At 46.7% G+C, this 26,682-nt stretch overlaps 1 protein-coding gene across 2 annotated transcripts in view; it reads left to right on the forward strand.

The window, feature by feature from the left end:
* Positions 1–26,682, forward strand: part of LMX1B (LIM homeobox transcription factor 1 beta) — a 100,203-nt gene that overhangs the window by 67,846 nt on the left and 5,675 nt on the right. For both annotated transcript variants that reach the window (XM_086625198.1, XM_086625199.1), the window contains exon 3: positions 24,458–24,690. In XM_086625198.1, coding sequence (XP_086481324.1) covers positions 24,458–24,690 — 233 coding nt within the window. The remainder of the gene's footprint in view (positions 1–24,457; positions 24,691–26,682) is intronic.

The following is a 26,682-nucleotide window of genomic DNA, read 5'->3' on the forward strand; positions in this document are numbered from 1 at the left end:
ATTTTTAATAGGAAAATGACATAAAATTGTTTTCTACAGTGTGACAAGCTTTCCAGTTCTGTGAGACCACTTAGAGGTTAGAGAAATATGGTTTAAATTAAGCATATCATACGCCTGATTCTGGTGGGTAACAAAAAGAAGAGCTCGGAGATTAATCCAGCCTGTAGTGTTTGGTAGTTGCACATAAGCTGTGTGCTATGGGTAGTAATCATTTTGAGAGTTCCCTAAGAAATACCTTTTTGTGTCGTTCGCTTGTGAATCAGGAGGCGTGTTTAGGTGCTTACTGCAAGGCTGTACTTGAACTTGGGTGCTCTAATTTCTGTTCGTACATCGCAGGGGAGGAACAGGCAAGAAAGAAGGCTTTGAGTTCAGCATTTCAATCTGCCTTTAATTATGGATTTGCCTATTATTTTGTGAGATGAGTGGGCAGAATTGCTGAGTAAACCACTACGGTGCTATAAGCCAAATCAACATCACTATTTGTGGATGTGGACATCATATAAAGAGTGTTCATGCCTCTTTTCTGTATGTCACTTAAGTTGAAAGGTTTTTGCAAACAACGACGCTTCCCTCAGCAGCCGAAGGAGGCTCCTTTCCAGGCTGGCTTCTAAAGCTCTAACTGTCTCCCTCGGTCTGTCCTGTACAGGGTCGAGTCAGGAATTGCATTCAGCTCCTCCAGAGCAGAAGAATGCTGGGGGTCAGTGTTTAGTAGGTGGGAAATCATGTGAGTAGTCCCTCTGGGGGGCTGAGAGCTAATTTATGTTTAAGTCCAAACTTCTCTAATTGGCATAATTCCAAGTCTAATAAAATATTCATAGGTAGTTTATCTCACTTTCAAATAATTTCAGACAAAAATTAATTTGGAAAATATTGCTTCAAAAATATGGGAGAAAAATTGAAGACAATGTCTTGAGAGCAGGAGCCACCTTTTGCCACGTTTTATTTAATTATCTTTTTCACATGCACAGAATTGTTTGCTGAGTTACTGCCAGGTAAAAGTTTGGCTTATGTACAAAGCTGGCCAGAGTTTGGTCTTTTTAGTGAGAATCACAAAGCCACTGGAACTCCAAGGGCTGATGTGGGTCAGCTGGAGGATGGACTTAGAGGATGTGGCATGTGTGCTTTGTGGGGTGGTAGTAACGGCCATGCTATAAGAAATGGCAGCTTTAAAGGTGGTTGTTGTCTTGCAGTTGGATGCAGTTGAAGTGATTAGGGCTTGAAGCTTTGCCAAGAGCTCACTCTTAACCAAGAGGTCGCTACTGCAATTAGGTGATAGTTTTGACGGATACATTCTGTGAAATGTCAAATGCTGAAGCGTGCGTGGGAGCAAAAGAAACCACGGGGTTTAAATGACACTTCTGGGCTCGGTGTCCGGCTCCAGGTACGTTTATCCTATTCTGTTTCTGCCATTTGGCAGCTGATGACCATAGTCAGCTTATATAATAAGTAAGAAAAACGTAGGAGCCGTAACCCTGCTGTCTGCATCTGTCAGTGGGGCACATCTGCGGGTCAGCGGGAGAAGCGGCGCTGGCCCCGATGCACCAGGCAGCTCCCGCTCGGCAGCTCTGCCAGCCCTTCCCGACTCGGGGCACGGCTCTGGAGCACGTGGCAGCGGTCCGGCCTCCTCGGCCCTGGTGTTCCCGTGCTCGCTGCTGGGCTACGCCGTTGCAAAAGTGCTCCTGGCTCGCGGTGCTCGGCACCCTGCAGCACAGGGAAGCAGAAAGCTGCTGTCACAAAGAACTTGGAGTATCCGTGGAAAAGCCAGGCAAAGGCAAAGAGCGTGCAGTGAACGGGAGGCAAATACTGCATGAGAGGGGCAGTGCCCTGCGTGGTGGGGCACAGCTGGAAAGGAAAATGAGGGGACACGAGGGTGGGATGAGGAAGTGCGATGAGGAGTTAAGGATTTCTTCTGAATACAGTCAAAGATCAGAAATTGGAACAGTCACGCCTTTACCCTTGTGTTTGCCTCTACATTAAAGTTGGGGAAGAAACGTCTCCCGTCAGCAGTCAGTGCCAGAGGCGCAGGACAGGGCGCTCCCCACTCGCCAACCGCAGAGCGGCCGGCCCGGCCGAGCCCGCGGCCACCACTGCAGGATGGCCGGAGGTTCCGCAGGGCGCTGCGGGCCCCGGAGCTCCTGCGGTGCAGGTTGTGTCCGGTCACCGTGGCGGGCTCGGGAAGGAGAGCCCTGCGCTGTCGATACGGATACGCACGTAAACGCCTCAGAGTTTGTAGATCTGTGCAGTCTGCAAAAGGGCACAATTAAACATACCATGGGTGTCTCTGAAATCTATATGGGCAACGTAATAGATGACACAATGCAAAGGTCTGTGTATCACTTCTCCTCCTGAACTGACCAAAAATTCACTGGCCTGTTTGTTCCGTCTTAATGTCTCTAGGCTGAGTCCCTGCCCCTTCCTAATGTATGGGCATGTAGGTGGCTGCTGTATAGGTGCTTTAATGTCAGCCTTCGTCACCCTCGGCAGGGCACTCTGGAGGGTTCTCCTACGGTATCTCATCTGTGTTGCTGTTCTCTGACACAGAAAACCAGAACCGATCCCCTTCCTCCTCCTCCCTACCTCCCTTCAGCAAATACCGACAGTAAGGGCATCGTTTCTTTCCAAACAAACACAGCAGCAGCATATCAAGTCTCTGCTGCTTCCCAAAGGGGTGAAACAGAAGAACACCCCCCCCTCCCCCAACAAACAAACTAAAAAACAAAACCAATCCATGGACTTTTTTCCCCTCTGCCTTCTGATCTTCCCTTTCTCGGTGCAATGCAAACATGGCATGGCAGAAACGTTCCGGTTTCCATGTAGGCAGAGGCTGCCCAGTTCGTCACCAGCACCGTCCTCCTGCTCCAGCGCACGTGTTCAGCGCCAGGACGCAGAACAGCGTCAGCAGTGCAAGGTGCACTTCTGCATCCCTGTGTCACTACAGAGGCCGCGCTGATTGCTTTGTATTTATCTTTTTGTATTTATAGGTTAATCCTAGACTTTAGTATAAGATGGTTTAACAAAATCAGGAGCAGAGCCTTATCAAGAAAAGCTAGGGCTTTTGTTGAAAGCTACTGATGAGCTTTTATTAATTTTCCATGAGCGGACAAGTGATGGAGGCTTAAGGCAGATCGTTATCTGGTGTGCAGCAGCTTTAGAGTGCAAAAGCACAGGCTTGCACTGAGCTGCTGGCATCTTCATGGTATCTGAGTCAGGTGCTCCCCTTTTTATGGTTTCAGTTTTCTGCCAGTGTCATCCTGAGACTTCGTGTGTGTGATTGCTGATGGGATCGTTGGTAGCTTTCATGGTATTCTTCTCTTAAACTCAGTAATGTTTGCCAATAAGGGCTGATTGGGAAACGTGCCCTGTTAATCTGTTCGTCCCGTACTTATTCACAGAGATACGAACTTCTCTTGACCAATCCAGGAGTTCCTTACAGGTGACTATTGCACACAATCTGGGTATTTCAGGTTCTTTCCAGAGCCTTGTGTTGGGAAAATCTGATTTCTGCTGTGCTATTAACTACCAAACCTGCACAGTCTTTTTCACAGTTCTGACAGAATTTGGAAATAAAAATGCATGTATATTTTCCAAGTGAGGTGGCAACTCTAGTGGTTCAGCAGCTCTGTCGTCTCGCTTAGATATGTGTTTCAAAGAATGTGGAAGAGTGGCTGATGAGGTTTCTTCTTAGCATTTTCATGTCAAATTATTTTGATTGTATTGATTTCCTCACATGAAGGATTTTGTTAAAGGTCGTAAATTCAGTCCATGGTAAAATTTAGACATTTGCATTAGCAAACACAGGGTTTTACAGCGTACAGCCATGAGACAATGACTTCCTGGCCAAAAGAATTTGCACTTTTTCAGAAAATGCAAATGTTCCTTGGTAATGCCTGTGTTTTAATGCGAAATGTCTTCAGGATGAGGAGCTGGAAGGACGTTCCCTCAGCATGTTCAGGCATTCAAAGTGGGAAGCAATGCCATCAGTAGCTGCTCCATCTTCAGGTGAAGTAAACGCTCAGGGACCTTCACATCATCAGCCTCCCTTGTGCTCATGCAGATAACCTCCAAGTTGCTAATAACTGTTTTCTTCCATAGCCCCACCTCAGTCCCTCACAAGGTGACAACTGTCTCCCCCCAGATCCCTATCTGATCTTCTCTACTTTTTGTGTCATCCTTCCTGCTGTTTGTGTCGGCTTCACTGCTTTTTATGTCTGTCTGCGCAGGGGTGGCCCTTATACCAGGAACACTGGGGTCATCCCCTCCAGAAATTTATAAGCCTTTTTCTGAGTTTTCTCTGCCTCCCCTGCTGAGCACGGGTGGTGCAGGGGCCAGAATGGGAGAGGTACCAGATCACCACCTGCTCCGAGGCATTAAAGGTGCTGCTCTCCAGCCAGGGGAGAAGCAGTGGCAGTACGCAGGGCTCTGGCTGGAGAAGACCAGCAGGAGCAAACAGCCGGCTCAAAGCCAGCCCTGACCTAGCCGTCTCCTTGCTCCTGTCAAGTTTCATTTATTTCTTGGTGAGAAAACATGAGCTGGAGTTGCTGAAGGTGTAGGATCTCTCTCACCTGCTAGCTGTTTGTAGCCACAGGCACATGCCTGGAAACTGCTCTTCAAAGGCCCCCAGGCCCCTGGGAAGTCCGATTGTCCCCGAGTGGTGGGTGAAGCAGGTTTTGGCACTGGCAGCCCACATGGTTGGTGGAGTGGGAGTGAAGCGAAGCTGTGCAGGGACTTTTGGGGTCCCACAAGGCTTCACAGGTGCCATCTGGAAGTGATTAAAAAGGTGCACTGTGAAGAAATAAATTCTATGCCCATTTTTGAATTTGTGGATTAGCATGGACAAGGCTGTGCAAGTTTTTAGTGAACCAGATGGGTGCAGGAAGGAGAGTGTGGTGAAAAAATTGAAATCTGTGGCACTGCTTGCTGTCGTATCTTGCTCTTTCGCAGATATTTTTCCCAATACCTGATCTCTTACAAGACCATTAGGATCCAAACGCTCTTCTTTTGCTGTTATTGTTATTATTTGGGTTTGGTAACTTCTGAATGTGCTTCCCAGGTATTAGAGAGCCCCTTGCCTGGGTCAGCAGAGTTGGTTCTGGACTGACGTTTTGATCTGTTGAGAGTCTAATTTTCAAACAAAAAATCCACATGCAGCATTTTTTTATTTTTTATTTTCCTATGGAGCAACCAGTAAGTCCAGCTTCATTATGAGACAAAGGATGGTGTGAGCTTTCAACAAGCAACGGTTGGATATTCTTTATCCAAAAGAAACCATATTACACTTTGTCAGTATAAAACACACTCCCGCCAAGGAGACAACAAAAGCACTCGTTTGGGGGAGTGAGGGGGAGGTTGAAGCTGCCAGCTGCAATCAGATGACAGATATTTTTGTTAGGAAATAATACCTTTCTCTGATTTCCTGAGAGGTTGAATATAAAGCATAAAACAAGGGACAGTGATGAAATCCAGGAGAATTACCTCTGTGTATTCTGCTGGAAGAGAGTAAACAAGTACCTATATGCCGCCCAGGTACAACAGGCACTGTTTGGACAGCTGCATTGCCCCCTGAAACGTGCTGCTTGATAGTGGCTTGGTGATAATAACGCTAGTTTCATATAAGGTTCGTATAAAATTGTACATCTCTATAGAGATAGCTCTGTTAATAAACCTTACACAGCAGAGAAGCTAGATTTTCTGATGCATACCAACTACTAATGTAAAACACGCTCCAGTGAGAATTCCTTGAAAAACTGCGTTTACTGCTGCAATAATAGTAAAAGGTCACCTTGGATCACATTTGCAAAAGGTCAGACGCTGGTGGAGATAACAGCCTGTGCACACAGAGCGAAAGTTGGTAGGTTCATTGTAGTTCCATCTGCAGCCACAGCTGAAAACCAATCAGGAGTAGACATGAGAAAAAAAAAGTTTATTCCATTTTGACTGATTCTGTGGTGGGAGAAGGATTATTCATATAATAAGGAATGTCTCTGGGCCTGGTAAAAACTGTCAAAAAAGGCAGAGTATTTTTAAATGCACCATTATGCTGAGCTCCTCTTGTATTTCTGTTCTTGAAATGCATTGGGATGAATGCTTGTCTTGAAAATGGTTATGCCAGCACAGTTTCATAGAATAGCTTGTCTAATGTGACATGGCACAAGGTATGTAATGCAAAATGTATGGATGCACGCTTTCCAGCTTGACGTGTAGTGTAAATCTCATGGGCATAGGGAACTGTTATCCTCAGTTTTCTGGGAAGCCTTGAGTATGAAACGGCTGGAGTTCAGTTGTTTGCTGCAATGGATCCTGCGTTCTCTGAAGTCAGTTCTGCGGGAATTTGAGAAGCGCCTCAGGAGTTACTGCTCTCTTCTCCAGCCCCCCTGGAGCCCCACCAATAGCTGACAAACCTCAAGCAGAAGGATAAAGAAGTGTGTACTGAATACTGCCTCTCCAGCTGTTCTCAGCCAGATGTGCTGAAAATGTTGCAAGCTTATTTTCAACATTGCAGCTTTTTGCTTTAAAGAAAATATATTTCTGGAGAGGTCCCCATAGTTGAAATGGTCTCAGGAGGACCTGGAATTTCTGTCCACATAAGCTGTGTCTCCATTGGGCCCAGAAGAGATGGTGAGGAGAGGGGTTGTGGGACGGACCAAGAAGCCCATCTAAGAAACTCCAAGTCATCTTCACCATCTTGCACTCCAGCCTCTCTGGTTGGTATATGTGATCTACTCCAGGGTAGTTCAGGGGAAGTTAATTCAGTTGGGATGGATTTATGTTGTTTTGAATGATTCTGCTGGTGATACTTATTTGTGACAGGGCACAGTCTAGAGATGCCCAGTGAAGTCTGTAGTGCTTGTCCCTGCACAGAGGGTAAATGAAGGTCTTTGCCTAATGAATTTATATTCCGTTGTAGGCAAAGTGCACCTTCTTTCTCCACGTTATCTGGTATCGGTTAAGAGACACGAGAAATGCCATTTATCTTTGAAAATGAAATGTTAGGACGCGTGTTACAGGCTCCCAAATGCTTCAGTGAAAGAAGGCAGCGTGGCTAGAGCCTGCCCTTCAGTGCGATCACATCCTCTGTTGTCCCCTAATTCCATCACGGTGACCCTCGCGCTATAAGGTCTAATATAAAGCAGCAACTGGCAGTGGTTACTGCGGCTGCCTGAGACCTGGCAGGGTTTACTGGGTACACAGGAGCATTCGGTACCGTTTATTGCGGGTCTCTGAAGGATGCAGAGTGGTCCGCGTTCTTGGAAATGAATGGTCTTTTCATGTTGTTGATTTCATTTCTGGGATGGACACAGCACTCCAGAAGCGGGGGATTAATAGTCCTGGCTGGATGCGAGCAGAGCGCAGCCAGCACTTCCCACTGACGCCTGAATCAGACACTGGAAGTGACGGGGGGGACTCGGGAGGGGGTTTCCAAATATTTGACAGAACTACCAGTGAAACTCAGTGCTATGCCTGTTCCTAGGCTGCCAGAAACATCTAGTAAGTCTTCCCAGAGAATCGCTGCTGTCCACGACGTGGCTTCGCCCTTGCTCTTTCTTAACCCCTTGTTCTGCTTAAAGTTACCTTCGCCGCTGGGCAGTTCGATGTTGCTGAGCTGGAAAGAGGCGGCGTGTCCGGGGCACGGGCGCTGCCAGGCGGGCACTGCGAAGGAGCCCCCGGGGCTGACGCGCCGGCGGGGCTGGTACCTCTGGCATCCGGTTGTTTTTTTGTACAAAATGCAGCAGAGGCTCCAAGGAGGCACCGCCGAGCAGCGAGCGCCGGGGCTGGGAGAGTGAGAGGGGTCTTTGTGTGCGCGCCGGGGCGGCCGGGCTGTCGGGGAGCGGAGCCCCGCGGCCGGCGCGGGGCTGGACGGGCCGGCGCGGGGCTGGACGGGCCGGCGCGGGGCTGGACGGGCGGCTCCGTGGCCGCTCCGGCGAAGGGCCGGAGCCGCCGCCGCTCCCGGCCGGCCCGGCTGCCGCGGGGCGGTCGCACCGCACCTTCCTGCGGGCAGCGGCGGCGGGACGGGCGCGGGTCGGCATCCCCGCCTCGACTTTACAAGGTGCCTGGCTGGAATATTGATGGATTTGGGCCTCGGAGTGACTAATTAGCATGCAGGATTCCTCAAAAGGGTTAACGCGGGATCTTTTTAATTGTCAAAAGAGTTTCAGGCTATTAGTGTTGGCATATTCTTCAATAATCTGTTTTATTTTTACCTGCTGGGAGCTTAATTAAAAAACAAAGAGGCTCAATTTAAAGCCCATTACTATGCTAATTTTGTAAGAACTGGGCGGTGATTAAGAAGCTTTAAAAAGAGGAGTTTAGTTTGCTCTAGGGAATGGGTTGGAGGCAGGTTTTATTTCGTTTCATTAGCTAGCTACAATTATTTATAAACTAAATGGAAATGATATTAAAGAGTAATGAAAAAAACAGCATCTATGTATTATTGAACAGCAGAACTTTTTTTAATTTAGCATCGAAGTGTGCAGAGCCTTTATTACTGCAACTTGCAGTTAACGCAGCTAAATGCAGTTGTTAAATATAAGAGGCTTTTTAAATATGCCCATAAATACAGAGCTGTCTGGTTTGCTTTTCGTATAGATCACTGGAGTAAGTTTATAAAGATATCAACGTGACAATAAAGATGAACTACTGTCTCTTTTAAAAAAAGATTTTATGAAGGAAAATTTCTTAACAGAATAAATTGCAAAGACTTTTTTTTTTACACACATATATATATAATGTGTGTAATGTTGTATCATCTAACAGCACCACAAACTTTCTACTGCCTTTTGCCTGTCATGCAAGCCCAAAATAATACATGCAATTCCAGCAGTGTGAGCTGTACCTGGGAGGAGTGGCTGCCTCAAATGGGTGTTTGGAAGCTGAACACCAGGCAGGCACCAGCACAGTGAGGAAGGGCTGGAGATGTTTCTGTGCATGTGGTCTGTGAAAGGGTGGGGGAGAGCAGCAGTGGCAGCAGGAGAGCCGGGCTGGTGGTTTGACCGCGGGAGTGGGCAGTGGGAGGATGTGCTGTGGGTACGGATGTGACCGGGGAGAGGGAGAGGCTGCGAGGTTTGCAAGATCCCAGGAGAGGGTTCTGAGCCTGGGCAGCAATTTTGAACTGAAGTCCTAAAACAAGGATACCTGTGGTATCTGTGAGGATGCGGGCAGGAAGATTTGCCCCATATCTGCCAGAGGAACTGGTAAAACTGGTGTGTATCTTTCCAGCCGTGGGAAGAGGAGGAGGTGCTGAGCCCGTGTCTGGAGGAGCCATAATTCTGGTGGCACCAGGGCCCTCTACAGAAATAACACTTTCCTATAAAACACGCAGTTATTCCAACTCGTGTGGCATGAATGAGATCTGGTTAGCCTGGCCCACCCAGTAGCTAAGTTAACTTAGCGTTTGAATTCGTGCTGAATCAGTTGCTCTGGTCTTCTAAAGGAGCATAAACTGCCTGACCCAGGGACCGGTGCTGCCGTTTCGTGACGAAACCCTTTGTACTGCTGCTTGTTTTTGGAAAGCTCTCTTTCTGTGCCAGGGATGGGGAGTGGGAGGAGGCCTGGACCAACTGTCAGATGTCAACATCCACCAGGCAGAGATTCCGATGAGGAAGAAGGGTGGCCAGAGGGCCAGCAGCTGATACCAGCCCACCCTCGTGGGCTGCCCAGAGCAGCTAGCGTTGAACCTCTGTAAGGGTCCGTGTCTGGCTGCAGCACAAAGCTCTGGGCACGAGTGGCCACTCTTCCCCCGAGTGTCTTTGCTGCTGTGACAAGGGAACATCTGCATCTGTGCAAACGGTCTGCAGAAAGCCTGTTCTCTCCAGCACACCACAGAACAGGCGCTTTGCTTTCCTTCCACGCACAGGAGACCAGCAGTAGAGCTTAGGGCTGTCCGGGGCCTCTCTATTTCTTGACTTTGGAAGCCAAGTCTTGGCCGTGACAGTGGCATGTGTGCAGGTGTGGGCCATGGGCTGGGTCTCTTAAAACTGGGCAGGCTGCTGTTTATGTAGCTCCTGCAGTGAGGAGTTGCCAGAGCACTGGGAGGCTGCAGGCAGCCTCACAAGGAAGCAGAGTTGCCAACGGAGCCACGTCAGGGGACTTGGAGAGTGTTGCAGGGATGCAGAAGTGAGGCTTCAACTGCCCGAAGCACTGTCTGCCCCAGCGGTGCCAGGAGCCCAGTGCTGAGCAGCAGCTCTGCCCCGGCTGTGCTGGATTTGTCCCTGCTCCAGAGTTCCCCCAGGTTCCAGGTCCTGCAGGAGACCAACCCCCAGGACTGTCCTTACTCTGCAGCTCCCTCTCCATGTGTCGCCACTGTCACTGATGCTCTTTTGCCCTTCCTTGGCTTCACCTGCACATTTCTTCAGTCCTTTATTCCCTGCTGGAATGGGATGGCACCTTGCTGAGGAGGTTGAACCTGAAGCAGGTTTACGGATAATTTCAGCATTGGACTGGGGGTGAGGTGGCAGAGAACTGTCTTTTTCTACTTAAATGTTATAAAAGGGTCCTTTGGGAGTGTAAGAGGGAGTTTTCCGTGAAGGAGGCCTCAGGTTGGCCTCAGCATTTAACTCCATGTACAGTGGAATTACGCAGCTGATGCCTGAACAGCGACACGAGGTGTGCCAGGCTCGTGCCAGGCTGCCCTGGAGCCAGTGGCAGGGCTGCGGGCGTTGCGTTCCCTCGCCGGGCGCTGCGTCCCCTGCCGGGTGCGGGCTGTCGCTGGGGAGTGCCAGCTCCCTGGGGAGCAGGGGATGCGTTTCCACTCTGTGTTGCTCTCTTTCAAACCAGTGTTTTTTGGGCACGTGCTGCTGCTGCAAGGTTGGGTTAGCCCGCGGGGCAGGAAGGCGGCTGGGCGCCAGAGGGGTGTTGCTGTCGCTGCCGGAATGGCAATCCGCAGGGCACGGCCGGGACACGGGGGCCCGCAGGGGCCTCGGTGCCAGTGGCTCGCTCCCTGCGGTGCCAGCACCCAAAGCTACCCCCGGTGTCAGGCAGCACCATACCTCTGTGCTGCCCCTCAATCAGCCTGTTTTATTTGTCTGTGTCAGGGAGCGGTGTGAACTTCATACGGGGAGTCTGTAAGATGTGGACTCTTTTTCCCACTTGTGCTGAACTTTGCGACTGAGAAGTCAGAGGCCCCTCAACAGCTGAGCCGTTTCACCTCTCAAACCACGGCTGTCTCTCAAAATGTACATTTCTGGGGCCAGGATTTGTATATTTTCTCCGTGTTTAGGAAGTGTTCGGTAGGTACCACCGTCCAAATAAAGTGTGCTGTGACCAAGCAGGGATGTGTAAGAGACCCTCAGTGTTTGTGCATTTATTTGCTTGAGACCCAACCTGACTGGTGACACTAACTGGGCTGACCCGCTCTGGGAAACAGAAAAGAGCTGGCACTCTCAGAGTGAACTGTATGACAAAAACGGGACTATTTTGCTTTCTCCTGATGACTATGAACCCTTTCCAAGTCTACATCCAAGAGTGACTATTTTCCAGACAGAATCTGGAATTGCCCAGGCACTCTCGAGACTCTTGTCCTGAGATTCGGCCTTTTTACTGGTATGTATCTGATTACAAGAGGATTTATAACTGTGGAGACATGTTTCATGACAGAGCTATTGCTGTCGGTTCTCAAACTTAATTTGAACTAAATTTTTGATCTTCCTGACATTTCATCTTTCATTCTGTAACAACTTTATACTTCTCACACCAAAATGGTTGGTGGGGCATCTCTAACTTAAATAGTTGTTGCAGCCAGTAAAATGATTCTGGATGAAAGAAATAAGTTATGAGAAGGGTGAATACCAGAATTAAAATTACGTAGAGTGCCCTGCATGTCTATGATTCAAATATCTGTAGAAACCAGCAGGACTTCTGCTGTCAGTCTCCTGTGTGGATCCTGAGTTCATTGTGAGGTGCAGCATCCTGGAGCTGTGTCGGCTCCATCAAATCAAAGTTCACCACGTTGCTTCCACAGTCACGTGTGAGAGAAGCCGAAGACACCGCGAGCCTGCTGATGCCGTGGGTAAACCCAGGGCTGAGCCCGGCCACGGAGCTGCCGCTTGAGAGAAAGGTCACACAGCAGAATAGCTTAAAATCCTCTTTTGCCTCTAAAGGCAAACCCTGCTATCCAGGATCCCTGAGGTCTTAAGTGTCCCTTGGCCTTCTTTTGACCCTGTATACACCTTACATTCTTCCTTTAATGATTGACACTCAGTGGGTGTGTGCCTTCGGGCATGCTGGAGTTGTAGCTGCTTCTTCATCAAAGCAACTGTTTACAGCTGGTTTGAGTTGGATGCCAATAAACAGTATTCTTTTTGTCTCAAAATAAAAAGCAGCTTAAGTCCCTAATGATAAGGATTTTGTGCTTTGTAGAGGAAAAATTCAGCTAGGTTGGGACAGTCAGCCACTGGGCTTAGCAAGTCAGAGTACTTTATACTTCCAGCTAAACCGCTTTTATCTCCTCAAGTGAGCAGGCTATAGATTCTTATCATTGTGGCAGAAGTGATGAGGGTAACATCTTTAGTTGGAAATCATTGGCAACATGTGGAGAAAGCTTAAGATGTTGTCACACTTTAACTTGGTCCTAATCTGTTCAAAGGCAGTTCATACTTTCTAACTGCGCCAGCAGGTAGTGAGAGAGAGTCAAAGACCATCCGGGCAAAATAGCTCATGCTTTTCTTTGGAGAGTTTATGACTTTCATAAAGTGGGTACAAAGAAACTGCAGCAGTAACTGTTATTGTCTAAATGAAGAGCTTATGTTCACCCAACCATATTTCATTAACTTGTACACCCAAGCTTCTACATTTCCTGCCTCCTTGGTGCGGTGCTAGAAGCAAATCTTGAATATTTTAATGCCTATTGTCAGTGAAACGAGAACTAGAGAAACGTGCAGACCAGCCGTGCCCCTACGTGACCATCCGACGTGTCCCTCTCCGGCGGCAGGCAGCGCGTACGAGCCTGTGCTGCAGCGTTGCTGATGGTGTTCACAAAATTTCCAGTGCCAGCTGTTCTGTGAATTGTGATGTGTGTTGATGTGGGACCCAAAAAAGGAATCGTTTTCCTTCTGACAGCAAACTGAGACACTGCTAACAATATTTTAATGTCAAAGCTGAGGATTCTGCGAGGGAGTACTAGAAAATAGTTTTAGGACCAAATTCTCGATGGAGCTAAGCGTTTTTAAAGTCTTCTTACCCGTGAATCAGGACCCAATCCTGTTCCTAATGGTGTCAAAGGAGTTCTTCATTGAAGCAAACTGACACAGCTTCTCCTCTTTTATTTATCTTTAGCAGATGATCTTAAGAACCTCAGAATTACTGGTGAGCAAACTCCTTTCTATTTCAGCAAATATTCTGTAAAAGAAAAAAAAAAAGTGCTTTGTCAACTTTGGAGAGAGTACAGTCAGAGCAGGATTTTTTTTTCAGCCAGATATTCAACAAAGCACCTAATTTTTGGAAACATTTATGGAACCCTCAGGAATACCATGGGATATTTCTGTGCTTTTATAGAACAACTCCAAGCCGTACAAATTTTCTTGCCAGAAGAAAGGAATGCTGTACTGATAATGATGTGGTGGGGATTTTGTACGCTTTCTCTCTAACAGGCATCTCTGTTTTTCTCTATGCGTGTGTGCGCATGTGTGTGCATAATACGTATACGTACACATAACCAAAAGCTAAGTAGTATTTTCCAGCTTTGACCTACTTACAAGTTTTCATTTAATTAAAAAAAAAAAAAATCTGAAAAAGTTAATAAAATGTTTAGGCAAACCTTTCAGTCCTGTGAGCTTAAGGGAATAATCCTCTTTGCATGCCTAATAATGTTGTTGGTGTCTAATGGGATTTCATTTTCACACATGTGGAAGTGTCCTGTGTGATATATGTGTAACTGCTGGAATAACTTAAAACCTGTGCCGATGTTCCAGGCAAAAGGAGGGTCTGGGCATGCCATGGGGCCTTGCTTATTGATAAATCTTCTTGTACGGGTTTAGAGAGTCTGGTTTACCAAAGCCCGAATACAAACACAGATGCTGATCGCAAAGTCTTTAGGACTTTATCAGCCATATTTGGCCTTACATAAGCTAGGAAATCTTGGTAGTTCCGTGTTAATTTAAAAATTCAGATATAGCACAACTATAGTAGTCATCCATACTAGAATAACTAGGCTGGTCTGTTCATTAACTTAAAAAATGTGAATCAGATGTCTGTTCATTAACGTAAAAAAGATGAATCAGATGTTTGGAGTCTTCAGAAAAGCCTGTATTAAGAGAGCTATTTATTTTCCATTGTAATATTAATAATAAGTAATTGACATGATGTTAATAAGAGTGACTCCACATTACAAGAATAAATTATCATTCCTAGACATTGCAGGACACGCCTTTAGTTGCCTGAGTTTTGGGAGTTTGGGTTGGGTTGGGGTTTTTTAGTGTCCCTTTTCCTTTTTCAGTGGTCCTTTTTTTACAGAGTTTCTCCCAAAGCTCTGTGCCTCTGATAAGACTCTTCTGTCTTACCAGAAGAACAAAGTTTGTGAAAGGACAGTAAAGACAAATTATGTGAGATGATTGGGGGAAAAAAAATCTCATCCGTTAAAGGCCAGGCTAATAGAGCACGATTTGGAGCAGAATATAGTGGGGACTTTTGTAAGACAAACAGCAACTTTTCATGCTCAGATGGGGATTCTTGGGTTAAATTGCTATCTTTGAGTTCTGAACTTGGAAAGGTATTAAAGTGGAATTAAACCTTTACACAATCCGGCTCTTGTGTCATTCAGGATTTTTTTGGGTTCTGTTTAATTGTACATCACAGCAGGGTTCTGAGTGACTGGTGCTCTAAAGAAATGAGGGGTAGGGTTAAGTCTGCAGCCCACTGCTCTCTGCTAATCCTTCTTGTTCCTTGAAGAAGGATTTACTTTTGCTGCCAGCTTGTGAAAGACTTTCCTCCTCCCGAAGAGATTGTTGTGGCTTTCCTGGGGAGGTGTGGTTGCTATAGCAGGGAGTCACGCCTGGGTATTCTCTCAAACCCTACTGAGAATGGGCCAAAAAAGAGCCGAAGAAGAGTAAAACTGGGGATTAAAAAATGGAACAATGGGAGACAGGAAGATAGGAGTGGGAACAAATGGGAATTACAGCACCAAAAATAATGCAAAGTGACAAAAAGAGGAAATAGAAAAATAATAGCTGACAGTCGGACTGAAAAGGGAAAAAGAGAAACACTAAAAAAGAACAATTTATTTTCAACAGGCAAAGAAAATAAAAGGGCATCTGGGAAATAAGACACAGGCCTGTGTCGAGGGCTTTTTTGGTTCTTACTGTATTGCAAAAATAACTGCACCAAGTATGCAAAACTTTCTCCATACCCCTTCTCAGTTCCACCTTTGCCACAATCTGTTTATTCAAAACAAAACCTTCTCAGGTTTTAAACTGTGTATTTACTTACTTGCTGTTAAATGATATTTCTAATTGTGTCTGTTCCAAAGCGTAGAGTAATTCTGGGCTTTTCATATAAAATATTGACATGTAGATCAATAACACAAGAAAAGATCCAACTGCTCAAATTCTGTTCTTGAATGCTTTCCAAAGAAATAACTGCCTCCAGGAGAATGCCAGTGGGCGCTTGGTTTTTGCTGCTGCTTACTGGGGACAAATTCTTCAGCTCTTGCCATGGCAATGCCCCTCGCAGAGGTACCTGGTCCTGCCCCTGCCCGGGCGCTCGGCACCCCCGGGAGCGGAGACTTGTGCCTCCCTCCGTGCCCCACCGCGGCTGCGTCCGTACGCCGTGCCCACCGGCTCGTCGCCGTATCGTACAGAGCTCACCTTTAGGGGTTTGAGGTGCTGGATTTTGCTCCTAAACCCCTTTGTTCTACGAATCAAACACAGCCTAATTTCACAAGGATCCGAACATTTTCTTCTCAGTGAAGGAAGCAGAAATTTTCTTTCAGTTTGAAGTTTGTCACATTAGAAATAAAATTTAAAAAGAAGCCAGTCCCACATCTAACAGCAAATCTCTGTGAATGCCTTTCCTGCACCCTACTGCTTTATATATAGGAGAGGCAGAGAGATGTAACAGATGAAACATTTTGTTTATGAAGTGTCTATGTTTTGTTTTATTTCACATGTTTTTGCAATATAGATAACAGATTACACCACAGAGCTTTCATTGCCTTGTGCTATAAAGATACTATAAAGCCTTTCTGGGTATTAATAATAGATTGTGTTGATGAGTTTGGAGAAGCTGGCAATAGACCCCCCACTGTAAAGACATTAACACCACAGGACTAAGGTATCTTTCCCTTGCAAATCAGTTGCTAAATTGGCTGTGCTGATGGGTTTGGGCACAAGCTCTTGTACAGCATCAGTGCAGCAGGCACAGGAAGTTATTTTGTTTTATACTGGCAAATAACGTTTCTTCCTCTTAATGTTCTTAGTTGAGAGGAAAGGCCCCGTGTAAATTCTTTCCCTAAGTCATTCTTGCCAGCCAAGAAATAACTTAGAAATTACATTTGAATTGCTTTGACACACGATTATTTTTTTCTGTAAAAGTGAAGGCCGGGGCAGTGAATCACCAACAGTACAATTTCCCTGCTTATAGGGCCTTTAGGGTGAATTCTCATATAAAAATTATATTAGAAGAATTTCCCTGTGTTGTTGGCGATGTAAATTCGAAGGCAACTGTAAATTCAGAATGCCACTTAGTGAACAAGAAGGATACGACGTTCCATCAGACTGGTGAATATTCAGCGCGCTGAGACAGGCGCCCGTGGCACAGAGCAGGGCTGTGGCATGATGCCCCTCTCCACGCAGAGCATGAGCCCTTTTGCCCACCAGAAACCAGTGAGGTTGTGCAAGTAGGAAATAGAGATGGATTTAGTTTAATATGCGTAAATAACTGAATAAAAATCCGAAGGAAGAAAAATGAAAAAACCCTTGGTTTTGGGTAATGACCTGGCTCAGCAGAGTTGCAGCAGAAGGACGAGCTCCCCAACACGCACTGTGCCTTTAGAGCACTTCAGTATGATTTGAAGCAACACGAAAAGTACAAGAGCAGAAGCCCGTTTAGCATTTTTTAAACTCGTAGACAAAAATAACGTTATTTCCCAAACGTTTGCACTGCCTAAAAATACAATTCTAACAAAATCATCATATTTTGTTAATCCATTAGGCTTCTTAATTGCAGCCCTGGCTTTATCAATTCAATTGGCGCCCTTAACTTTTATAACAGTTTCTACTCTACAGAACAGATTAGGAGAAAATTGCAGCCATAATCTGTACAGTGCAATTGCCGTGCTATAAAGAGGAATGGGAGTAGCTGAGAAGAGCAATTGGATTCCCAAAGGTGGAGCACAGTAGAGCAATATCAGTGACTTTGTAAATGAAAAATTGTTTTAATTCCCTTCTAACAGCAATAATTCGATTCTTCATAAATTTTTCCATCAAAGTGTTGTAAGGAAAAATGCTGTAAAATAGAACTGCGTGGCAGTGATGGAAGACAGTTGAACAAAGTGGTCAATTAGGGGATGAAAATTAAGCAGAGAGAAGAATCCGTTCTGTCACGTTCTGCTTGAAGCGAGAAACTCCTCTGCACTTTACATTTTGTGTTTTACTGTATAGTTAAGGAAGATGTAACTTTTTAGGTCAGTCTGGCCCCACTCAAGCAAGTTATGTTAGGATGGCAGCTTTGAATTCTGAGTGTCTTTGTGTCTTAGTGAATCCATTTGTTGGGTCTTTTCCATTTGCCTTAGCATCACGGTTCCGACCCCGGAACCGCCAGTGCACAGAGCTTCGGTGTGGTCTGCGGAAGGATTTGGAGATGCCTCTGCTGCCAGAGCGGGTGGTGGGTACCAGTGGCTGGGGAGCCCTGTGCCTGGTGGCCTGAGGACCTCCAAGAAGGTGCCGAGCAGTCCTCTGTCACACGTGGGGGGTGGCTGTCCCAGTCGCTTCCCCTGCTGAGCACGCACCCGTCAGAGCAGGTGGCAGCCACAACCTGTCCTGGTGCGCCAGGAGGGAGCTGGGGGTGGCTGGTCTGTGTGCTGGGAGGGAGCTGGGGGTGGCTGGTCTGCGCGCTGGGAGGGAGCGGGGGATGGCTGGTCTGTGTGCTGGGAGGGAGCTGGGGATGGCTGGTCTGTGTGCTGGGAGGGAGCTGGGGATGGCTGGTCTGTGTGCTGGGAGGGAGCTGGGGATGGCTGGTCTGCGTGAAGGGCCCTCTGGACCAGCCGTCGCTGGTGGAGCAGCCGCAGGGTCCTGAGCTCTGCTCAGGAGGGACGTCGGCTCGCTGTTCACAGGTGACTCTTTCCTGTGTTGAAACTCCATAAAGAGAGAAAGTAGCACAGGGCGGGAGACTTTTTGGCAGTTGTCATTTCTGTTGCGGTAGAGGCCGGTGACGGTGGTCCGGCCAGGACTGCCGCGTGGCACGGAGGTACGTGCAGCCGTCCCTGCCACTAATGCGAAGCAGAGCTCTAAAAATGAACCAAATCCTGCTCCTATCAACGCAAATGGGACTTTTTCCTCTTATTCCAGTGGTAAGTACATGAAACAACGGGTAGTATTTCTGTGGGTATGGCTGCGACACAAGCCATTGTCTGAGTGTAGCCATTCCGTGGTGCTGCCTGGGGCCCATCTTTGGTGGACAGAGCGGTTATGTGAGCTTGTGGCTCTGCCAAGGTCCATGGCCAAAGTCCCATCAGCTTCAGAGCAAGATTTCACTTAGCGTGGGATAACGTGTGGCCCCTATCGTTGTTTTATCCATTAGGTTGGCTTTGCGTGGCGCTACAGCCCTTCTTGTGAAAACACAGGTTAAATGTTCACAGGGAAAAAAAAATATCTTGGTACCAAGATATGCTACATTTTAATTTGTGAATCCAAATCCACATCGTGAAGCACCGTTCTAAACACAAGCTTTCACCAGGAGTTGGTGCTCTTACTACAGCACCTGTGGATAGAGGGTTAACAAATATTTTCTTCAGTTCTCCCTGAAGAAGCAAAAGGTTTTTGGTTTAGTTTCTCTCTAAATAGTGCTTTTTTTTTCCTAGAAACTTTTAATTTTTGTGCATGTTTTATTACTACTCAGCAAAAGGGAATTAGCTTTCTTTTACTGAAGTTTCAGCTATGAAATTGGCTTTAATAAACTATGTAATTATTTTTTCTGCAGGGAAAATATTTAAAATGGATTGTTTCTTTTTTTAGGGTTTCTTTTTTTCAAATCATAAAATTATAATATTTCTGTTTTGCTTTAGTGCATTTGAGATGTTTTGAATGTTCAGAATTCAGTGTAACCAAGCAACAGTTTTTCTTTTTTATAAGCATCCATGAGCTGTAAGACACTACAAAAATGTTCAAGTCCTATGCTGGAAAAAAAACGCCATGCATAGTGTTTTCCCCGTTCTGTGTCATCTAAAGAAGAAGGAAGTATCAAAATTTCTCCCAAAGAACAAGTAACAGATGTCATTCGTTAGTAATTTAATTTCTTCTCTTAATAAAACTCAGTTGTGTGAATATATTTTACTTCAGCTCTAACATATTTCGTACTATACGAGTGCCAAGCGAAGTCCCAGCTGGCTATAGAGGCACGGTAGGGATGTCATATACAGGCTATTATCAGGAAGAAAAGCATCAGAGCCAGAGACTATACCTACAGTATTTACAAAAGCTTGTGGCCACCATCTTTGCATATTTATTAAATAAAGAAAAGCCAGGTATCTGCCGCGGTTTCTCGCAACACATAACGTCAGAATAACACAGAAAGGAAAATGATTTAACATCTCAGGTAGGTAGACAGCAGCATCTGTCCTCTTGCATACATCAAACACGGCTTAATAACTTCCTATTTACTGCTTCACGGCAGAGGTCCAGTAAATAAACAACCTGACTGAATTAGTCTGTTTTTATACCTCTGTCCTGTATAACAAACCTCTTGAACCACACTTAATACGAACAGCAAATTTTGCACGGCACATGGAGATCTCTCAGCACAGATTAAATTAGTTATAATAAAACAATTAAAATCTATTTGCCCACAGACAGGAGGAAATGAAGGACCTGGGTGAGCAATAGAAAGGTAAAGGGTGGGTTGTCAGGACATCAGAAGAGTAAACAGCAGAACTGTGATTCTCAGGAGCAAAGCAGGGTCAAACTTACTGCAAGATAACCACGCGAGAGATAATAAATCAGTAGTACGTATTAAACACCAGATGGTTGTGCCCATGCAGGAAGGCACAATGGATCATGTAACTGTGGTTGTTTCTAAGGATTACTGATTCAGCCTGACTTCACAGGGATATCCTAACAAATAAAATCTTTACGGCCTCTTCCGCTGGTGAACATTTTCATCTACTGTTTAAAGACAGGACCACATGTCTTAGCGTTTTCATTGCCCCCAATATATATGCAAAATTAATTTAAGTTCACCCAGTTTCAGCCAATGAAGATTTTTTGACTATGTAGTACTGTAAACTTGCTTCACAGCGATTATTACAAATACTCAGATGGACAGACAGGCCATTGTTCCAAGCTTTAGCTCAGCTGAATCCCCCAAGTGTTTCAGGCATAGAAGCAAACACACTTAAAAACTCCTAAACCTATTGAGTTGTCTTTCAGAATTGTCCAGGCAACAGAATTTATTTATAAAACTCTTGCAATCGTTGATTCAAAACAAGGTTTTCTTGTCTGCTTTTCTCCTTTGTCCTCTTTGAACAATTTTCTTTGGAATGTTTTCGTTGTGCTTAGGAGTCAGAGATTTCCTGGGGCTTCTAATAAAGGCATTTGATTTCCACTCTCCACATACTTTAACAAGTCCAAGGATTTTGAGGTTTGACATTAACTTTAGAGAGCTGGAGATAATCAGCCATGGGGGTAAAAAGTCAGAGTTATGCAAATTATTTGTAAAATGTACAAAAAGCAAAAGCAGTATTTCTTTAAACTTGGTTGGTGTGGGACAGTCTTTGTCTCGGCACAGAATATCTGCATGTTCCTCTTCAAATTTATAGCTTTGATTGAAACCTGTAAAGGGGTGATCTGTAAAGTATTCCTGCTATCCTACACTTCTCAACAGGTTTATTACCATTCATTTATAAAATGAACAGTCTAATGAGCAGTGTTTTAGATCACAGATATCAAAGTCTGGTCATTTGTCAAGATTTGTTTCCTGTTGTGAGATTGCCTTGTGCAAAAAAAAAAGTGCATAACCTTGGGTTACTCTCTGGAAGCTGAAAAAATACCTATAAACACTTTATAAGATAGATTTAATTAAGATTTTAGAATCTCAGAATTAAATCCAACGTGGTGCAGTATGTGAGGACATAGTTGTGTGAGCGCATGTTGTAACACAGAGAGCACCTGAGTACAGAGTATGGAATTTTCTTATGTTGACAACGGACAAATTAAAGATGTGAAGTCCATGCAGTACTGTCAGGTCAATTTAATGTTAGTTTGAATGAGTTAATGCTACATTGATGACAATGTAATTCGTTACGGCTAGAAGACTGCCTTTGGAAACATTGCTGTGAAAGCACCATCTTTCTGGCAGTAAACAATTGCCCAGAAATAACACAGAAGATTTTCTATTTATGAGTTAGGCATTTTTATTTTGAAGAAAAATCAAATCAAAACAAAACAAAGACAAACCAAAGACTCAGTAAAGCAGTATGACGGCGAAGGTGCTGCTCAGGTAAGCAGCACGCTCCATGGCACGAGGCGAAGAAGCTGGATCCCCCAAATGTTTCGGGCACAGAGGGAAACAAAAAAAACCTCCTCAACCTATTGAGCTGCCTTTCGGAATTGTCCGGGCCACGCTGGAGGCTGTGTTTGTGGCCCAGTTAGGAGAAACGGGAGGGGGGGGATCTGCTTTCCTACGTAACGTTGTTCGTAAACCGTATTGCGTTCGTGCTTTCGCTGTCGCCGGACGGAGCCGTGTGTTGCGGTTTGCGCGGAAGGAACCCGGAGGCGGGCGCAGCCGGCGCGCCCGTCACCGCAGCGCCCGTCCCGGGCCGCCGCAGCGGGCCCCGCGGGCGCCAGCCCCCTCCCAGGGAAGGCTCCCGGTTCTCTCCTCGCTGCGGTGGGAGGGGGACGCTGCCTCCTGCCCGTTCCCGCCGCGCGGGTTCGGTGCGGCGGTTCGGCGCGGCGGGAGCTGCTGCGCGGGCGGCGGCAGCCGCGTCTGCGCCGGTTTCTCCTTTCGAGGAGAACGAAGCGCCGGTGCTGCCGGTGTCGCTCGGAGCCCGCCCGGCCGGGGCGGGAGGAGCCGCCTGCCGCGGCGGCCGCGCAGCGCTGTCTGCGGGCCCGGGGCTGTCAGCGCTGTCGCAGCAGCGCCGAGGGCTCCCCGACGTTCCGTGCCCGCAGCGCCGCTGTCGCGGCCGCCGCCCGCAGGGTCTGTCGCTGTTTCTCAGCGCAGCCGCACCGGCCCGACGGGCGGAGGAGGCGGGAGCCCGGCGGGGACCCGGCGGCGGCAGCGGACGCGTCTCCCGGCGCGGCCGGTGCAGCTGCCGCCGTCGGAGCCGGTTCCCGGCGCGGGGTCTGCCCCGTCCCCCCGAGCGCCGTCGGTGGGTTGCGCCGAGGCGCGCGGGTTACCTGTCGGTGTCGGTGCAGCGGTGCCCGCCGAGGCCGCCGGATGCCGTCGCACCAGGTCTGCGCATCTTGGGTCTGTAACTGTGCTCCGGCGTAACAACAGCCTTCAGACAAAAGACACGAGCTTAATTAAACTGCGTCAAATAGGTTTAAGCAGTTAAATGGAAACAACTTTTTAAAAGTGCTTAAAATCTGTTTGCTCTTTTTTCCTCTGTGTTTTAATCCTTTCACGTATGTTATTGTGTATAGATGAAAATATTTCCTGCTTAGGAATTCGCTAGCTAAAGCGTCGTCTTGTTTTTGTGATGTTTACCAGTCAGAACACAAAATCATATTTCTCTCTGTTAAAGTTTGCATCTAACAGAAGAAAAATCTTGCAGACAAACCCCGTAGACTGTAGGAAATGAGATGACCTGTTTACTAACAGTGGCTGTGGGTCCTGCATGGCATCAGTTTCCCTTTAATAGATTTCATTCGTTATGTACCCAAAAAAGCGCCGCTTAGCCCACCTCACATGGCTCGTGCGGCGTTTCGCACCGAGGTCACTGTGTGGGTCTCTCTTATTAGTTTGAAAGATACAGATGGGGAAGGACCCACAAGTTCTTGGGCACGCAGCCTTTCTGTGGCTGCCGTACGCAGATGTATTTACGTTTTCTTTTCCCTCCTGCCCGTTCTGTGACTCCATCGTTTTGCGCAGGAGCTGTGACTGCCATTTTGCTGTACCTCTCGGCTCAGACAAAATGGAGGCTTTGGAGGAATCAGTGACTACCACAGCCTGCGCCTCCTAAAATTGAAGATAATCAGCTTTGATAAAAAAAGAGGATAATTTTGAGGCTGAAAAAAATAAGGCAGTGTACTCCAACCTAAAAGGCAGAATCTCCTTTTTTTCCTGTGAACACGCGGGTGCAGCTGTGTTAATTTCATTGCCGAAATGTAAATATTAATGCACCTTGCACTTTGATGTATTGCCATAAAAGACACTGAATTTCCAGTCACCGAGCCCACTGCGTGATGCAGGGACGTAACTTAGCTATTAATCTTTATTTGAAGCAGCCCTCTTCCTAAAAGCTCACTTAGGGAGATTCCCAGTTGCCATTAGAAAAGCAAAATAAAATTCATCTAAATCATTCTTACTTTATCTTAGAAAATTAATGATGGACGAAAGAGGGGGTTTGTAAAGGTTTAGTAAGAACTAGTCTGTAATACAGTGTATATTCTAGAGCCTGTGATTATAGTGGTAATTTAGCAGATTGCATCACGGCCTATCTCTGCCAAAGGATGTTTCACACCATTTGAAATGCACAGTGCTCCCTTCAGAGACAGGTTGTTCTGGAATAACTCAACATCCAAATAAAAGCCGTGTTATTTCACTCTTCTCTTTATCAATTGCATGTGTGCAATTGCATGTGTGTGTGTGATCTCCTCAGCAATAGCACGGAGTTTTCGTGCTTGTTTCTGTGTTCATTTATCGGCGTCCTCAGAGACAGACAGTACTGAAAATGGAAAGTCATGAAATCTATTCAGAATAGGGTTTAAGTGCTGAAACCTGAGAGCCTGTATAAAACAAAGCGAGAATTGGTCCTTCCTCGAAAAGGTGAATTAAATTAAATTTGGTTTTGAACAAGTTGTCCAAACTCTGAGAGCTCCTTTGTGTTTGTCTTTTTGAAGAGGAACAAAACAGTGAGATAAGGACAAATCTTAGTGGTTTTTATCCAGCAAAGATGATTTGGGAGTCTCTAGACCAAAGGGATTGAGATTTGAATAAATTGCATGTCTGGGATGTTTCCAAGACTAAGGATGCGAGTCTCCCGGTGTGCAAAGCGTGAGCCAAGCCCATCTGTAGTTAAATTAAAGAATTTGTTGTATTTACATTCATGCAGTGTATGATCTGACGTCCCCTTTGACTTTTCTGCCTCTCTCTCTTTCAGGCTGTTTGCTGCTAAGTGCAGTGGCTGCATGGAAAAAATCGCCCCAACAGAATTCGTGATGAGAGCCCTGGAGTGTGTTTACCACTTAAGCTGCTTCTGCTGCTGTGTTTGCGAACGACAGCTGAGGAAAGGGGATGAATTTGTTCTCAAGGAAGGGCAATTGCTCTGCAAAAGTGACTATGAAAAAGAGAAAGACTTGTTGAGCTCTGTCAGCCCGGACGACTCGGACTCAGGTGAGCTTTTCCCACACCTGCTCCAACTGGAAAAGCTGCAAGGGTTTGTAGAGCTTTCTTATATAGAAAAGTATATCCATGTACGCATCCGCTTTATCCATATGCACATGCCACCCATGCAAATGAGCAGGCACAGTTAAAAATCTCTACTTGCAGTCTGTTTTCCCTAACTTGACTCCCTTCCTTAACTTGCTGCTTAGTAAAGGATAAAATCTTTTTGTTTTTGTCAAAGTATTTTTCTGTGAGATCACAAAACGTGAATCAGACTGATTTCGGTTACCTGAGGCCTCGTTCAAAGCGTGCTGTTTTCCACAGGCATTCTTCCACTCACTTAATGTGTTTTTCAGGGGACCTTCTGCACGTACACTTTCAGCACCGAGCTAGGAACATGGGCAAAGTAGTAATACAGTTTTCAAGAGCATTCTCTCTGCTAATCCTGACTTCTCCCTGGCAGCACGTCTCTTCTGTGCCACGAAGGCCCTGGTTTCCATCATCTCTGTTGCCTCCCTGCTGTTTTGTGTCTGAGCCCATTGCGGTGTCAGCCAAGCAGACCCGCAGGTAGCCACCCTATGGTTTGTGTGCTGTAGAGCACAGAAGCGGGGCGTGCAAAGTCTGCCTGTTACAGGTCTCCAAGAGTGTCCTTGAGGTCCTGTGCGGTTCCTGATGATTGCAAACCGTTCGGGATCAAGAGACCACAGGCTCGATATCTTACTAAAATGCACGACTACTCATCTGCTGTGGGACCTCTCTCTTCAGAGGGACCTGGGCTTTGAACACCGTGGTTGAAAGAGTCCACACCGCTTGGCCCAGGAGCTGAGGCAGAAGGACACCTGACTGTCAGCAGAGCGAGCAGAGTCCCCTTGCTGTCCATCCGGGCCTGGGAGCACGGTGTTGCGCAGGACAAGTAGTTCATGTACTGGATTTGGGTTCTCCAGTCCAAAACTGGGGCATCTAGTGGTGGGTACAGTGAGGACTGGCTTTGAGGCTCACAGGCAGTTCCAGGAGATGACTCCTGCCTGTGCCATATGCACTCAGGGAGACTGGAAGCCGCCTGCTGCTGGCGTGCCCTGGCTGATCCCAAGACTAGAGACAGTGTGTGCACAAATTGCTGTGAGCCATCATCGTCGCACGCTTGTTTCCCAAGAAAACGTCTAAGAAAATCAACGATTACCATTCCATTAAGCGTACAAATGACATGAATGTTTGCCTTTGCTTTATGGGAAAATGCATTATTCCAATTTAGCTAGGAGCAGTAATTATCCTTAATCTCTAATCTGAGAGCCATATTCTCTACATTGCTGAAATTTATATTTTCATGTCAGGAATGCTGCAAGACAAAGGTCAGTGCTGACTCAGCAGGACATGCGGGACCGAGGCCTTTCTTGCAGCAGCTGTTATTTATTGCCATACTGTATTTGCAGGACCTCGAGCACTCTGCTCTGTAAATCTCGTGTCGCAGGGTTTGGGCTCTTTGTGAGTTTACCCGAGGCACGAGAGTTTCCTACTTGCCCTCCAGTGTAGTGCTCTCCTCGCCAGCTGCAGCATCCTGCTGTCTGTGTCCTCGGAAACGCCGAGTGTCCAGGCTGTCCGCGTGCCACAGCGATGGGCACGGGGATCCTCCTCCCGCCTTCCTTGTGCGCCACCCAGGCACTGTTGGCCAGCCAGCTGCATCTGAGTCTGCTTTGGGCATGGCTGGGCTCTCCTTCAGGACCACGTTTTGGATTTTGTGATCAGCAGTGAGGTGCCCCAGCGGCACAGAACCGCCTCGGTTTCAATTTCATTTCCCCTTGGCACAAGGGGTAGTTTCCTACTCCTGGAGATGCTTTTTTTCCCCTCGTTATTCTCTGTTAGCCAAACCCAAACCTGAAAAACAAGTTGACAAATTAAATGGGATGTTTTGTCTCCCGTTGTCTAATGCACTGAAAACACAGCTCTCCCAGATGCCTGTGTGAGAGCAAATGATTTCACAGAGCCCTGGCTGAGAACGTGTCC

Source organism: Tauraco erythrolophus, chromosome 22 (genome assembly GCF_009769465.1).
Source record: "Tauraco erythrolophus isolate bTauEry1 chromosome 22, bTauEry1.pri, whole genome shotgun sequence".
Lineage (NCBI taxonomy): Eukaryota > Metazoa > Chordata > Aves > Musophagiformes > Musophagidae > Tauraco > Tauraco erythrolophus.